Source organism: Callospermophilus lateralis, chromosome 9, assembly GCF_048772815.1.
Source record: "Callospermophilus lateralis isolate mCalLat2 chromosome 9, mCalLat2.hap1, whole genome shotgun sequence".
Taxonomy (NCBI): Eukaryota; Metazoa; Chordata; class Mammalia; order Rodentia; family Sciuridae; genus Callospermophilus; species Callospermophilus lateralis.
Window position 1 is genome coordinate 13,134,622 of NC_135313.1, and position 16,034 is coordinate 13,150,655.

At 38.1% G+C, this 16,034-nt stretch overlaps 1 protein-coding gene across 4 annotated transcripts in view; it reads left to right on the forward strand.

The window, feature by feature from the left end:
• Dock10 (dedicator of cytokinesis 10) overlaps positions 1-16,034 on the forward strand; it is a 236,055-nt gene that overhangs the window by 96,340 nt on the left and 123,681 nt on the right. For all 4 annotated transcript variants that reach the window (XM_077110269.1, XM_076866402.2, XM_076866404.2 and 1 more), the window contains exon 2: positions 5,800-5,919. In XM_077110269.1, coding sequence (XP_076966384.1) covers positions 5,800-5,919 — 120 coding nt within the window. The remainder of the gene's footprint in view (positions 1-5,799; positions 5,920-16,034) is intronic.

Below are 16,034 nucleotides of genomic sequence, written 5' to 3' on the forward strand. Positions count from 1 at the left end.
TAAATAAAGACAAATCTGTGTTTGTCTGGCATTTTGTGATTCACTTACCACTTGCACTTGGTTATTTTTCTTCATCTTTACAACACCATGGCCCTTATTCCCACTCAAATCAACTTCAGCTAAGACTAGACTTGCCCAAGTCACGTAGCTGGTAGGGAAAGATTCTGAATTTCCCCCTGGAGTTTCTGCATCTAATTCTTCACAACAATGACCATCACATATAACTTAATATATTAGATGTCAGTGGTTCCCTATCAAGCCAAAAATACTTCCGCTATTAAATTGTTAATTGTGATTCTCCATTTTGCTGACATGAGCTTCTAGAACCTCATTCCTAGTCTGTAATTATTTTCCCTGGTCTCCTTTCCCTAGAGTTTTGTGTATCTTTTTTTTTTAATTACTTGAAACTGTTACTTTAGTGGTTGGATTTCTATATGAAGCCCCGCTGTGATATTTCTAGGATCCCTCTCTGGTGGATTTTCAAAGGGGTAAACAATTTTAAAATCAAACAATTCCCCAGTGTTTCAATGAAGCCATGATAGTTTTGAGAAATCAAGTTTATGTTTTCCACCAAAATATGTTCCTAATAGAAAATGTGGAGAATGCAGAAAAGTCAAAATAGTAAAATCCCAAATATTACAGTCCCATCTAAACATAATAACTAATAATATTTGGATCTATATCTCTCAGCATTTTTAATTTTCAGTAATTTTCAATACTGTGTTCAGTTAGTCTGTTGTACAATATTTATTTGCATTTTATTAAACAATAATACATATACAATTTTGCTTTTCATCATAAACTTCAAAAAAAACAGTTTTAATGGGCATATCTTAGTTTATTGGGTTGATGTGCCTTAATTTCATAATCATTTCTTACCCTCAATGACTTCTTATTCTCCCTTTTTATGTGGCTATGCCCTTCCCACGTGACTACCACCTAGAGTTCTAGACAGGTATTCTGGATTCAGACTCTAATGTCATCATGTGTGTCAATCTAGAGCCACTGTCAAGATTTCCTTGAGCTTTTCTTCTAAGATAACCCATTTCCCTGTGGCTCCTTTTGTAGCTATCTTGATCATGGACCCCACCTTCTTTAGGTTCCCCCCCCACCACCAACACTTGCAAAACTTTGTGAGTTCACTAACTTTACCGAAGTATTGAAGGATTCAGCAAACTCATGACAGGTGCTACACAATTATTTATTTATTTACTTCAACCTTTATCCTAGACTTAATGTTCTTCCCAAAACTCACTGCTGCATTAAGCCTTTCTCTATTACACATGGTTTTCTGACAATTATAAGCCACTTTTCTTGAAAAGCAACTCAGGTATCTACACTGGGTATAGCCTCCACCAGACTGTCCACCTTTCTTATCCACCTTGGGTGAAGGTAAGCATGTTTCTCCACCTTGTTACAAAGATAATATTGCCAAGTCATCCTTGCACATATCTTAGATTATACATAAATATATATGATTGTACATAAATATATAAATGGTTTTACACATATTTATGTGCATATACATATATGCATACTTACGTACATATATACATGGGTATATATACAAACACATACATATATACAAATATAGAAATATTTGTAAATGCTATGCAAGTATGTATTTGTATATATGCATATAGATATATATACATATATGTAAAATATATACATATATATATATACATATATGTAAAATATATACATATATATATATTATTTCTTTTAGATAGATCCCTAAAAAGGAATTACTGGATCTGGATGCAAAGATATATATTTAATTACTCAATACATTTTTATTGAATGCCTACTTGCTCTTTGCTCTTTGCACATATTAAATTCACAACACAGGTCCTTTCAGTTCATGACTAGTGAAAATTTAAAATTCATAACCTTAACTTATTTAATACCTATAAAGTAAATATATGAGGTCTGGTGCTTTTCTAAGAAGTACTACCTCATCTCATCCTGTGAAACAATCTCTTACTAAGCCATTTTACAGATGCAGAAATTAAGACATAAGCATTTTAATTACTATGCCAACTGTTACATAGTCCATAGTCCATAATACCTGCAATTTTCTAGACTCCCAAAAATTCTGGTTCCTGAGTATATGAGGCGACTAGGCTGGGTAGTTTAGTTTACTTTTTAGTTAGACTTATTCTGGATGAAGGTCCATGTTGGTAATTTAATAATTAAATTTTTAGGGCCACATGCTTCAAATATGTATTTTCTTTTCTTTGGTGTCACCCAATTGGTTATTTCCCCTAATTGATTTTGAACTATAATAATGAAACTGATTCAGATCTTTGTGAAGAAGCACTATGTGCTTAAGATCAGGATCTGTAGTTAAAGCACAGACGGTCTACTAGCTGAAATGGTCTTGGCAGCCTGGACTCTACCAAGATGGCAGCTTCCCCACTCCAGGGCTTAAGAATGGGTTGGTGTTCATGAGAAGTTGTAGAATGAGGGGAAGAAAGCATTTGTTTTGGTGACAGGGGCCCATTCTTCTGCTGTGAAGTTGCTTTGGAAAAGAGCTGAGGGTTTGGAGAACTAGATCAAACAAATCTCTTAATACTGTATAAGAAGAATAGGGCCTGTTACTACTGTGGGGAAACATCGCCCTGCTGCATAATAACTGGTCCTGGTGGGTGCCTTTTCCCATGCATAGTAACTTTAAAATAGCTAATGAAATTCATTACTCATTTGAGAGAAAGAGAGTAAGAGTAAAAAGCACTATAAAATCCAATCCAATTCAGGGTAATCTTGGCACATACCTTATCCCAATTGGTGCATTTCCAAAAGAAACACACACACTAAATTCAGGAGGGACAACTCAACCCTTGTTAAAGCTGTAAATCAATGCTGCTCAGTTCCCATTTTCACTCAATGTCTCTGCAAGGATCAGGATTGAGAAATTAACTGGTCCCACCAGCCTTGTATGCGTCTGTATCTTTGACTGAATCCCTGAGAAGATAGCCCCCTTGCTCTAGAGAGAACTACTGGTGGAATAGTCTGCATTCTCAGCATCCCAGAGGTATAAAACTTTCATGGCAAACTTTGTCAAATCCTAGGCTATAGGTGCTGTCGACTTGTTAAATTTCTTATCCTCCAAATTCTGATATATTGAGTATCTTGACACCAATTAATAAAATCCTTGGGAAGATAGCATTTCACTAATCTACCCTGCCTCAGGCCAAAATTTATGATGCAGATATCTTGGATTTGTGATTCCCCCATCAAAATAACTGTGATGCAATATTCTAAATAGGAAAGGACTAATAAATATCATTCATTAATTGTCTGATATGTCATAGCCTGAAATGGAGACATACAAATATGCCCTTCCACAGTAGTTTGCAGGGCTTGCCTTGTTTGGGGAATATCAAGAACAGTTAGGACTTAGTTTCTCTGTGATTATGTCAATAACTTTGAACTTGAAAGCTCTGCTTTGCCTCTTGCACTAATTTGAATAGGATTAAATTTAGGTAAAATTTGGGTTCCAGTGAGAAATCTTTGAAAGACCTTCTTGTCTCCCCTTTCTTAATTAATGCTCAAGTTTGAGACTAATGAGATTTAAAATTAGGTAAAAGATAATGAGAACTGAAGTGTAGAAGGCCACTCAAAACATGCTTATGTCATATTTATTTAAATGTGTGAGTTGCAACATATACTAGAGCCATATCCTCTTGCTCACATTGGTGTGAAAAAGGGGGAAAAAGAGAAAAGTGGTGGCAGATATGACCTGGGCTGTTCATTGAGGGCATTGTACACCTAAAGCAAAGAAACTTAAATGAAGAAAAGGGACATAAATGACCAAATCAAATCTGTGGAGAGATAAGAGCTTCCTGAGAGCACTTTACTATGCATTTTGTTTCGTTTGATATATTTCATGCATACACATTCATCTTGGGGGGGAAAAAAGAGGTTCCAGAATAACTGAAGTGTTTTAAACTTGAAGACCCGCAAGGGCTGTTGGTGATATAAACGTGGGATGCTGCAGGGTCAGAAGTAATGACGGATAAGTGCTCCTGAGGCCTGCAGCTGAACTGGAGTGAAACACCCTACTTGAAGACATTCAAAGTCAGTTTAAAATAAAATAAAGCCAAACAAAATAAATGCTGATGCCCAACCAAACATCTGGGGACTTGCATTTGCCTCTTAAGCCATCAATTTGTGATCCTTGGAATTAACTTTTTTTTTTTTTCTGGGAAACAAGGAATTGGAACTTAAAATAAGTCTAAATAAAATAGGAATGTCAAAATGTAGGGATTCTCGAAAGGCTCTTTAAAAATCACCCGAGTCTTGCCATGTGATTCAATATCTTCTACTTCAAAATGCTCAATATTTAAAAGACCTTTCACTAAACAGATTGTGTTGGCAATTGAATTGCTTCTTTTCTTCAGATGTCCTACAGACTTCTGCATTTTATTTGCTAAATATAGCCGGTTTACTAGAAGGGCCCCTCCAGGGAGAATAAGCACCTTGCCCTGCCCTGGGCTTGCCTAAGCATGTGTGGGTTTTCTTTTAATGCAGAATGTGCACATTTTATTTTATTTTGTTTTGCTTTTATATTTGGAAAATCATCAAAATAAATATTGAGTGCTACTTTGAGGTGTCCATTAGCAGTTTTTAAAACATCCATGAAAGGTTTGGGGAGTTTAGCAGCAGACAACTTTTTCTAAAGACGTCCTCCATCAAAGCTAAACCTATGTGCTTTGCAGCTTGGGAATGAGTGGCACGTGAGGGGCCAGGAGGTTGGTGGAGAGTTTTCTGTTGTTATCACTGATGTGAAAAAGAAAAGAAATATTTTTTTTTCACTTATGAGATCACTTTAGTATCCAAACTTCTTGGTGACCCCTAACATTCTAGTACCCCCCCCCCGGCCACACACACACAGGAAAGACTATCCTTGTTCATTTAATTTGCATAAAGATTTCATTAAAGGGATGGGGTTCTCAGGTTGTATCTTTGGTTTTTGGATTTGTAATGTTTTGTTCTGTTTTGATTTTGGAGGGGTCCATTTTTCTCTCTCTGTGTTTTACAGTTTGGAGGAAGAACATCAGTTTTATGGTGAGGCAATAACATCTTCTAGCATTTATTTGTTAGCACTCTGGGAGGCTTTTCTGAAGGGAGTGCCTTTCTTCTTGGGTTCAGGATGTTAATGCAGTATGATTGGCTATTTTTCCTGACTCACACGTTTTCACCACAGTGTGTCCATGATGGTTGTGTTGTTCAGTTCTATTAGAGTCTGACTAGGCTTCTCTCTGTGGAGACAAAGAGGCTTAGAGCCAAGCAATTAATCCTGACATAGGATCCATGCTTCAGTGACAACTAAGACGACCTGTGATACTCTGATTGCCAGCAAGATGCCAACATTTTTAAACTGACCCAAGGAGAACATAAAAGAAGTACCTAATTCAGCAAAAATGATGATGATCATTGTAGTACTGTAGCAGGTCAACAGAAGCCCTTTCTTCATGTTGACAAAGATCAAGTTTACAGAAACATCTATGCTATGGATGTGCCAGGCAGACCCCTGTGAGCTCTTGGGAATCAGTGCCAACAGCTCAAATTACTAAAGGAGATGTTAGGTATTTCAGGATCTTCTCGTATTATTTCAGATATGGAAATAGTAATCATGTGGCTTTATCCTAAATGCCTGGAGTCTCTATGACTACATTGTAAGTGTGATACCAAAAACCTCTGTGACAACTAAGAAATGAAATCAAAGGACACATGGGGAAGAAGCAAAGTGATGTGTGTGAGTGGTTAACATGGTATTTTCTTTTCTCACAGCAGGAAAAACCTAGACTTCTGGAGCCTTTGGATTATGAAACTGTTATTGAAGAACTTGAAAAGACCTATCGGAATGACCCTCTTCAGGATCTCTTATTCTTCCCCCGTGACGACTTCTCAGTAAGTCTCCTCAATTCAAGAGGGTCCTATACATTGGGTCTCACCTTTCCCCGTAGATTCGGAGTTTCTTCTTCCTGTGGCCAACCTACATTGCATTGCTATAAGACCCTCCTCATCTGGCCATAGAATGTACCTGAGGGCCTTCTCAAGATGGGAGAGTGGAGGCTCAGCCAGGCAGGGACAACAGGGGCCAGGAGAAGCACAAGATGCTACCTCCCTCCATCTAGTCCAGCTGCTTCTCACTGCCTTCTCTGTAGGTGCAGTGCTCTTTCTCCCTCACATTTCTAAAAGCTCCCAATCAACTGAAGCCAGCCAGTGGCAAAGACAGGAATGTATTGACACAAAAGATGAAATTCCTAAAAAATCACTTTTCATCTTGGCCTTTAATAAGGAGATGCTGAGGCTTAGAGGCAAAGCAAGGTAGGCAAGAACATCTTCAGAGAAGATGGTCTGAGATATGCCCCTTTAGGACATGCATAACTATCTACAGAATGCTCAAGAGGCTAACAGAGAGAATGAATGAAAAGGAAAGTAACATTGGAGATAAACAATAAAATTATGGATGATGAGCACCTTTTTGTCATTCAAAACTGATGTTTGTGGTTACTTTAAGCTTTTTAAAATTATTTATAAAGATCTAAGTATGCAAAGATTCCCATGGGTGGTTGGTAATCTTTCCTTTATTTTCTAAAAGAAATTTCAGCATCTTAGAGCTGGTACAGAGACAGCTTAAGGGTAACACTGCAAAACAGGTATTGTCTGTGGAAACCTCTGTCGGTGAGTGTAGACCTCAGTTCCCACACTTTACTCAAACTCAAAATTCAGTTGCATCTCTGACCTTTGGTTTCTTGCTTCTAAAGGGTTAATTTTTTCAGGTTCCTCCATGTATTCCTGAAAAAGAAAGTATACAGAAGTTAGCACTTCTGTTCCAAGTATGAAGAATAATGGAAGAAAGAAAGGGGATTTGCATATAAGAAAAAGGATTCTTCCAGTTTGTTTTTAAAATTTTTAAATGGCTTCCTCCTCATGTTGGCATATTTTGAGAAAGTTATATCTCATGCAGAAATCTCAGTTCTGTGGTTGGATCAGGCTACTGGGGCTTGAACTGCAAACATAAAGTTGAACCACCCTTTTTTTTTTTTTTTAATTCCACATCCTCATTTTCGTTTTTCAGACTTAAGGTAGACCTACCAAAAAGCTTCTTTTCTGTAAAATAACACCAAAAATTGTGAAACTAGGGGCATCTTTTCAAGACTCCCAGCTGCAAAAGAGAACAGCCAAGTATAGATGGATGAAACATTTGCACTGAACTTGAATTCATTTTTGGCATCGTTCCACACTCATTCAAGTTAGGGATTATCTCTGATTACTCTTTGACCTTTGATACCCTGAATGGTGTAAACAGGATATAATAACATACCTATTTTCCCAATGCAAACATTCCAATCAATATGCTGACCTATTTTAGTGTGTGCCTGCTTAAACCTTTCTGTGACTCCCCATTGACTTCCTGGTGAAGTGCAGAGAGCTTAGTATATAGCCGGTGACCTCTCAGGAACTAGACCTTGGTCCTTTCTCAGGGTCAGTCTTACCCATTAGCCCATGCCAGCCTGTCCTGTGTATTCACTCTCACTCCACACTTGAGTAAAATACTAGCACAACTCCAAAAACTGCCATTCTAGAAGCCACCTCTGATTCTTGTCTTCATTCATTCAACAAATATAAAATGTATAATACTGAATGTTGGGCATCATTCTAGGAATGCAAAAAAAAAAAAAATTGACTTGCCCTAAGAGAGCTTACCTTTTGCTGGGAGGAGTCAGGAAAATAAGTAAAAAGATTAATTAACAAGATAATTCAGATAAAGTTCTAGAATAAACCAGGGCTGAATGATGGAAACTGACTTGGAGAAAAGCTACATTGGACTGAGTGTGCCAAGGACAGCCCCTCTGATGAGGTGACAACTGAGCAGAGCCATATTCTCCGGGAGGATCCCCCATGCTAAACACTGGGAAGGACTGTCTCAGGCTAAGGAAATGGCTGGTGCCGTGGACCAGAGAGTTCTCAGATGGAGGATCAAGATTGCTGGACATCTGAGAGTAGTCAGAAACAAGGTGGGGCAAGAAAAAGATCAGGCATTTATGTCTTACTCTAAATGCAAGTGGCAAGCCATCAGAGTGTTTCAAGAAGGAGAACAAATGGCCTTGTTCTCCAGATCATTTGGTCTGTGTGGGGAACATACAACAGGGCAGAGAGGAAGCCCTGAGTCCATCTGGGAGATTAGCTCCTCGTCAGTAGATGCCCAAGAGAAGAGATATTTGATGGTACTCAATCCTTACTATCAAAAAAAGTCATATTCTACAAGTGGCTAAATTGTAATTTACATTAAGCAATTGAGAAACTAAGGAGAGGGTTGGAATATTTGCACAAAATTGCTATTTTAAATAATATTTAAATATATTGTTCTCCCTCTTTCTTGCCCAATAAAGTACATTTTGGTAATCTGAGAACAGTGGGTAGCCTACTGGCTATTTTTGCATGTCTTGTCAGCTCAGAATCATCTTTATGTTTTTAAATAATTGAATGAAAAAAAAAACAATATTTTGTTACATGTGAAAATAATCATGAAATCCACATATCCATAAGCAATGTTTTATTTGAATATGGATACCCAGATATTTACCAGTTGTTAGTGGCTGCGTTCCTGATGTAAAGGCTTTGCTGTGACAGGGTTACAGTGACTTTAGCAGAGACACACAGCCCTAAAAGATTTATTCTCTGACCTTTTTGCAGAAAAAGATGGCCCGTCCATGTTATGCAGTACAATTGCATTTATTTTGGAATTCTTCCCTCACCCTCTTTGTGAAGTGTAGCCACTTCTCTTAAGTTCCCTCTGGCCTTACCTGCTCCATCCACAGCCTAGACTGCATTTTGGGGGTGTTGGTCATCAAGAGCAAGTTTCCATGCTCCTGGCAAATGCATCATTTCCTGGACTTTTCCTTGAGCAATGGGCAGGGATTCTCTGGAATTCACTCTCCACTCAGCCAGTGGGAGGTGGCGACCAATGACCATATAAACCCCATAAACCCCATGGTGTTGAATGCTGGGAGGGGACAGTGCTTCCCAATCCCACATCCATCCAAACATCACTCGTCCGATTTCTGCCTTGTGGATTGGAGACTCCAGCTCACTTCTGCTTCCACGTTTCCAAGCACCCACACTTGCAGCGCCATGATTCATCACTCAGTTTGTTTAATCAATATTTATTCAGCACCCATGAGGTTCTGAATATGGAACAGCACTTCCTAGAAGAGAGGGGCTGACAGGAAAAGCAGGAGCTCCATGCTTTGGGAGCCTGTGCCCTACTATAGATGAAAGATAAAGTTGATGAAAAGCTATGCTTAAGAAATGCCAAGAAATGCATATGGCACATGTTATACCAAAAAGGAGATTATTCTTTTACCAAGGCACTATTCCGTGCTTACATTTTGAGTACAGACATTAGAAGTGTGTTCCTGCTCCCTCTGCCAATCAAGCTCCCCTCACTCTTTTCTGCCTACTCTCACTGCTTTCTCTAAACCTTGTCTTACTTTGATTCATTAATACCCAGTACTTAAGAAACACACATCAGATAATGTCATGCCTCTGCTTAAATCATTCCAGTGGCTCCCCATTGTCCTAGGAGTCAAATCCAGCTTCTGTGGTGGTCTCTGTTATCTGACTCCCTGATGAACTATGAGCCCCTCTTGCCTAGCAGTGCCCCTGGGGAGGAACAGAATACCTGGAATTCTTTCTGTTCTCTGCCCTTGCCAAGTTCATCTCCCCTGTAAAATCTGTATACTCCCTACATGGCTGGATCCACTCAGCCCAAATGGCACCTCTTCAAAGAAGCATTCCACATACTGGCCTGCATAGCCCCACTTACCCTGAGTTACTCCATCACATCACCAAGCTTGATTCTCTTTGTAGCACTTGTGACTACTTTGAAGGTCTTTATTTGCTTGTTCACTCCTCTGTTACTGGTTTCTCATCACGAGATTGTAACTTCAGCAGGACAGGAACATCTTGTCTTGATCATTGTGAGATGTCCAGTAACTAACTCTAACCCCATCCCTAACCTTAACCATAACCCTAACCTCTGCAGCAGCACTTGTCTTGGAGCAGGTAGAAAATTCATATTTTTTCATGAATTGCGTTTCATAAACATAGGTCATTATTTTCAAACATAACTTTGATTCTTTGAGTATTTTGAGGACCAAAAAGTCATTCCAAAATAATACTCTTGAAAATGAAGAGAATAAAGTTATTGGCTTTGTTTCATGATGATAAAACGATTGTTAATGTGTTACTCACCTCTTGACACAATTCAACACTGCATCTTAAAAATCAGCTCCGAGACCACTATGATCCCCTCTTCCATCTCCTTCCATCGAGCACTGTTCCTGCACATAGCTGACATCAGCTTCCTGGTTCTACACTTCAGTGTACTTGCTCACTTGCTATCTGTTCACTTGCTTTCTGTAACTAGGCAAGGAAGAAATCAGTTCATGTCTGTACATCAAGGACCCAACACACTGTCTGGTTTGTGGGTATTCAGTAGAGATTGTTAAATATTGGGTTACAATATTCTTTAGGTTAAGTGGTTGAAGTAGAAACATTTTTCCTTTGTCTTGGCACACTGGGTAGAAGTTCTTGTGGTATGTGCACTCTGGGATCAGGCAGTATGAACTTGCATCACCTCCATCATAATGATTTCTAGAAATAAGCAGTACATATGCATTTATTAATCCATTCAGTACTACTTCAGTCATTGTAGTTGTTATGCTTGTCCTTCTCATCTTTCTTTTTGAGTAGGTGGTAATAGAAACTTAGACCAAAAAAAGAAAAAAAAGCACTTAGGCACTTAGTCATCAAAGTGTGACTCAGTGAAGTTGTTGAGGAGAGTAAGGAATTCAAGAGCTAAAGCAGAGTTTCAAGGACCCAGTGAATCATATTGTTGAATGATTCAGTTTAAGGAGATACTGATACAAAATAGCACCAAATGAGAAAGCCAGAAATGCATTTCTTTCTTTCTTTTTTGGTACTGGGGATTGAACTCAGGGGCATTTAACCACTGAGCCACCTCCCCAGCCCTTTTTTATATTTTATTTAGAGATAGAGTCTTGCTGAATTGCATTACTTGCTGAGCGAAAGATGCAGAAAGTCAGCGTTACCGAATCATTTCTGGGACATACAAAACCATAAATAAGAAAGATCAGAGGTTTGAAAGCTGGGACTATTGCACACATGTATTGTTTTTCAGTACCTTCCATACTGATAAAACTCCTGTCTTTCGACTAAGCTTCATGGGCCACCTTAGGTGAGCTAAGTGAATATATCAGGAACAGCAATATGAACAAGAATAGGGCTTATACTTGGACAGTTGAAGTTGTAACACTGGACAGTGCCATTTTCTATGCCACTTGACTGGAATAAGCTGTCAAGAGAGTTACAGTATCTCCTCAAAACCCACCTTCACATCAGGAGTCCAGATTCAGGGCTCTAGGGCTCCCCAGTGGATCCTGCAATTGTCATTTGCTTACTACTAAAACTGAATGAATAACAGATTTCATAATATACCAATGGCTTGCTCTTCTCATGGTATATTTTTAGCTGTAAAAAGCGACTGATATTTGGGGACTTCCAGATTTAACCACATGGGTCATTCTAGGAGAGGAAGCAGAAAGACATTAATATGTTTTAAATTGCAAAGCAGAAAGGTCATGAGTTTTCACTGTTTTCTTCTGAGACACACTTAACATTTTATAGGAATCTCAACTTCTTTTTAATCTGCGGCTTCTAGGCCTGAAAAGCGTGCTTTAAATGGTTCATAATGTTCCTGCAAGAACACTTTAATTGCAATTTGAAAGCTAAGTAATAGTCTCTGTTGAATTAGATTCCAAGTTATAATATTCCTCTCATTTACAAGCTAATAAAGCTAAAATTAGGGAGGACTCTCGACCAAGGAAATAGAGCAACTTTGAGGACAGAAATCAAACATAAGCACCTGGACTTTTGACTTTCTTTTCTGTCTAAACAGTGTGCTTTCACCTTCATAGAAAAATAAGGTGCCCAACTTGAGGGAAATATTAACTCCCTGAAGCCCACAGTGAAAGCCATTAGAAAATTACTAGTATAGTTAAGCAATTTTAGCTGTTAACTTTATTTCAGTGAGAATATGCAGACTCTCTGCCCTGTGTTTGATTGTCCTAGGAACGTGTATCCACAGAAAGCCTTGTACATGAATATTCAGAGACTCATAGCCCCAAATGGAAACAGCCCAAATGTCCATCAACTGATGAATGGATAAACATAATGTGGCATATCCATACAAGGGAATAATATTATTCCTCCATCAATAAGAAGAAATACTTATACATGTTATTACTTGCAGGAACCTTCAATGCATTATGCTGAGTAAAGGAATCCAGTTACAAAAGACCACATATGTTATGATTCCTTATGTATAAAATTTCCAGAACAAATCTATAGAGACAGAAAGCAGAGTAGTGGTTTCCAGGGAATAGGGAAAGGGAAGGCATGGAGCAAACTGCTGGTGGAATATGAGGTTTCTTTGGGGGGTAGTAAAAATGGGGCTGGGGTTGTGGCTCCACGGTGGAGCACTTGCCTGGCATGTGTGAGGCCCTGGGTTCGATCCTCAGCACCACATATAAATAATTAAATAAATAAATACACAAACAGATAAATAAAATAAAGGTCCATTGACAGCTAAAAAAATATTTAAAAAATTAAATAGTGAAGATGAATATACTCAAAACTACTAAATTCTGAATATACTCAAAACTACTAAATTCTACACTGTAAAAGGGTGAATTTTATGGCATCTATCAATTACATCTCAACAATGCTTTTATTTAAAAATGAATCTATAGTTAAACTCTAAACTTCACATATGATGTAGGTAATAAATGATAGAGTTCAAAGAAGAGAAATGTGTGTGGGATGAGCTATATGAAAATAAGATACTAGGGCCTGGGTTGTGGCTCAATGGTAGAGCACTTACCTAGCATGTGTGAGGCACTGGGGTCAATTCTCAGCACCAATATAAACAAATAAATGAAATAAAGGTCAACAACAACTAAAATAAGAAAAAGAAAACTTGTAATCATTGTGCATTGCTGGTAAGAATAAAAAATGAAAAAGAAAATAAGATATGGAAAGAATAAGGAAGAAAAACAAGTTTCTGAGAAGTGGAAGAAGAGTCTGAGCAGAGACCCTCTGAAGGCTGGTGGCCAGCGTGGAAGAAGCAAATGACAATTGCAGGATCCATATTTACTTATTTATATGTGGTGCTGAGGATTGAACCCAGGGCCTCACACATGCCAGCCATATGCAGAGAGACGTGAAGGGCAGTCATATTGAAAGAGGTATGGAGGGCAGGCTGTGGTGGTCTGTGTCTTGTCTTGGACACAGACACAGAATGCTTTCACTTCATAGAAAAATAAGGTGCTCTTCCTGGGGCCACATCTGTAGGCCCTAAGCCAAACAGGTTTCTTCATAGGGCCCTCCTGAGCAGTGAGCTCAGACTGTAGCCTTTGAGTCCTGGCCAAGAGACCCTCCTGGTACAATGCATATCTTTATGTTTTTGGGCACTTTGCTCCTGCTAATGCTCACATTGTTTCACATGTAGAATGTAAGATTATTATGTGTCAATCAAAATCAAATTTGTTTAAGGAGATGAAAATGTTAGTTACCCTGATTTGATCACTATGCACTGTGTATATGTATCAAATTATCACATTATAATCCATAACTTTGTTAAATTAAAACAATAATTAATTTTTTTTTCAAATAAAGAATGTTTTTGTACTTACCCCCTTAGAGGTGGTGAGGCACATTTTGAAACCTAGAAAATGAGTCACACACACACAAAAAAAAAAAAAAACTGACAAGAATTGTTTAGTAATTGGTCAGTACAAGAGTGTAACTCCTTGAACCACTTCCTTACTCACATACTTAAATACTGTGATGCTATACTAAATGTCAACCAGAGTTTTTATTAAAAAAAAAAAAAAAGTCCCCATTTTTGACTTGGCTGGATCATGACAATGACAGTTATTCAGCATGTATAATTGCTTGTCAATTGTGCATTTTCCATAGTTTTCAGCAACACAAGAATGGCCTTCCCTGTAAAGCACAGTGAAGGTACTGAAGAGACATTCTCATTTATTTAAAAATAAGTAAGATAAAATCACATTAACACTTTTCTAAATGTGGCAAAAAAATGTTATTTAAGCAATTATTATAGGTGTCTTCACTAATAGAATAAAAGGCAATATCAGTATCAGTAATCACGTAAATTTGGATGAAATTCACTTTTAAAACACTTGCTTAGGCTAGAATTCATCATGAACTGGGAGTTAACAGTTTCCATTGAGAAGCTGTTGAATTCTCTTGTTAGGATTGATTGATTGCCTTGAACTCATCATTTCTGTCCTCCTTCGTGAGCAGCTGGAAACTGCATTAATGTCAGAGGAAGCTTTCTCAGCCCCAGGATAGGAAAAGCAGCCTGTTTTAATCTTTGACAGTGGCCTTTGGCCAACTGAGAAATATCTCCTCTGTGCTTGGAATGAAGTCCTCCCTGGTCGCTTTAGCCAGCAGAATGGATGGTGGCTGCAACAAAACCACAAGGACTACCCACAATAGGGTAGAAGGAACCAGAAAGTGACAGGGCTGCAGTTGAAGGGGTCTGAGCATCCTGGACGTGACATTGCAAACACCAGCCTGCATGCACCCTTTCAGGGGCCTTTTTATTTCCAGATGCCTGATCTGTGGACAATTAGCTCCTTATGAGACTCTTACCACCAGTAGGGGAGCTCGGCTAAGAGCCAGTGCAGCCTCAGATCTGTTTTATGCTCTTGAACTATACTAATTGTCGACCAGAGGTTTGATAAAAAAGAACAGGAAGTCTGTTGTGGCCAAGGCATTTTGTAGTTGTCTGAAAACATCTATTTCTCAGAAAAGAAATTCTTTGTAACCATATTAATACCCTTAACAAATATGATCTTTATACTTCTTATTTGATCAATTCATTTTTGCTTCAGTAAAAAGACATTAAAGAAATCTAAAATAAGTGCAACACTGCCACTGTTTTTAAAGCTGAAATGTGATGGAGACCTTTTGCTTTTTCAGTCAAATGCTCCAGTATAAACAAACTACAAGTGAAATCAGTGGCATGTTCTAGGCATATACCTTTTGCAAGCCTTATGTACTCGGAATAAGGTATTAAATTACAGCAAGTGCCTAGATATTATAAATTAATATTTCCAATTTATCACACGATTTTTTTTGAGAATGTTTAAGCTACAGTTGTAAAACATCATTTTATGACTGACATCATCAGGAATCACTCAAGGCATGATGAGGCAGTTTTAGTAACTCCACCTGCATGAATTTCCAGTCTTGTATGTTGTGCATGAGCACTAACTTAGGCATGAGGGTCCGTCTTTGCTCTATGACATCATTAACCCAGTGGCCATATGCCTACTGTTCCCAGAAGCCTGAGCCCACTCTTCTGAAACTTATTTAAAAAAAGAAAGTGACTTAATTCAGTAAGTATTCACTATATTTCACTGTGCCACAGAGCTGTGATCTTGGGACAACAGGTTTACAGTTTTACTGTAATGTGGAGTCCCGTTTCTCTACTGTCTGATGGACTTGCAGTTAGAATGCAGTGAGTGACGTAGAGGGAAAATGAGAACGAGGAACGCTTGGCACTTTGTTTTGTATAAAAATTTTTATCATAATCACTATAATATAGAAAAAATTTCAATTAGAAAAAAAAGAATCTCTAATATTTCCAGTAGATTAGATTGTAAAATGTAATGTTCTCTGGACAACAAGCAAGTGACAAACCATATGTGTGAATTACCTGTCTAAACAAGAAACAAAATCATCCCCAGATAATCGAAATTCAGCAATAATCCCCAAAGCTCAGTTTAACCAGGGCTCTTAATCTTTTCCAGACTTTCGAAGAAGTTTATTTACTATTTATCTCCTAACAGATTGAAGTATATAAAATCAACAACTTGACAGAGAAAATTCAAAATAAATTC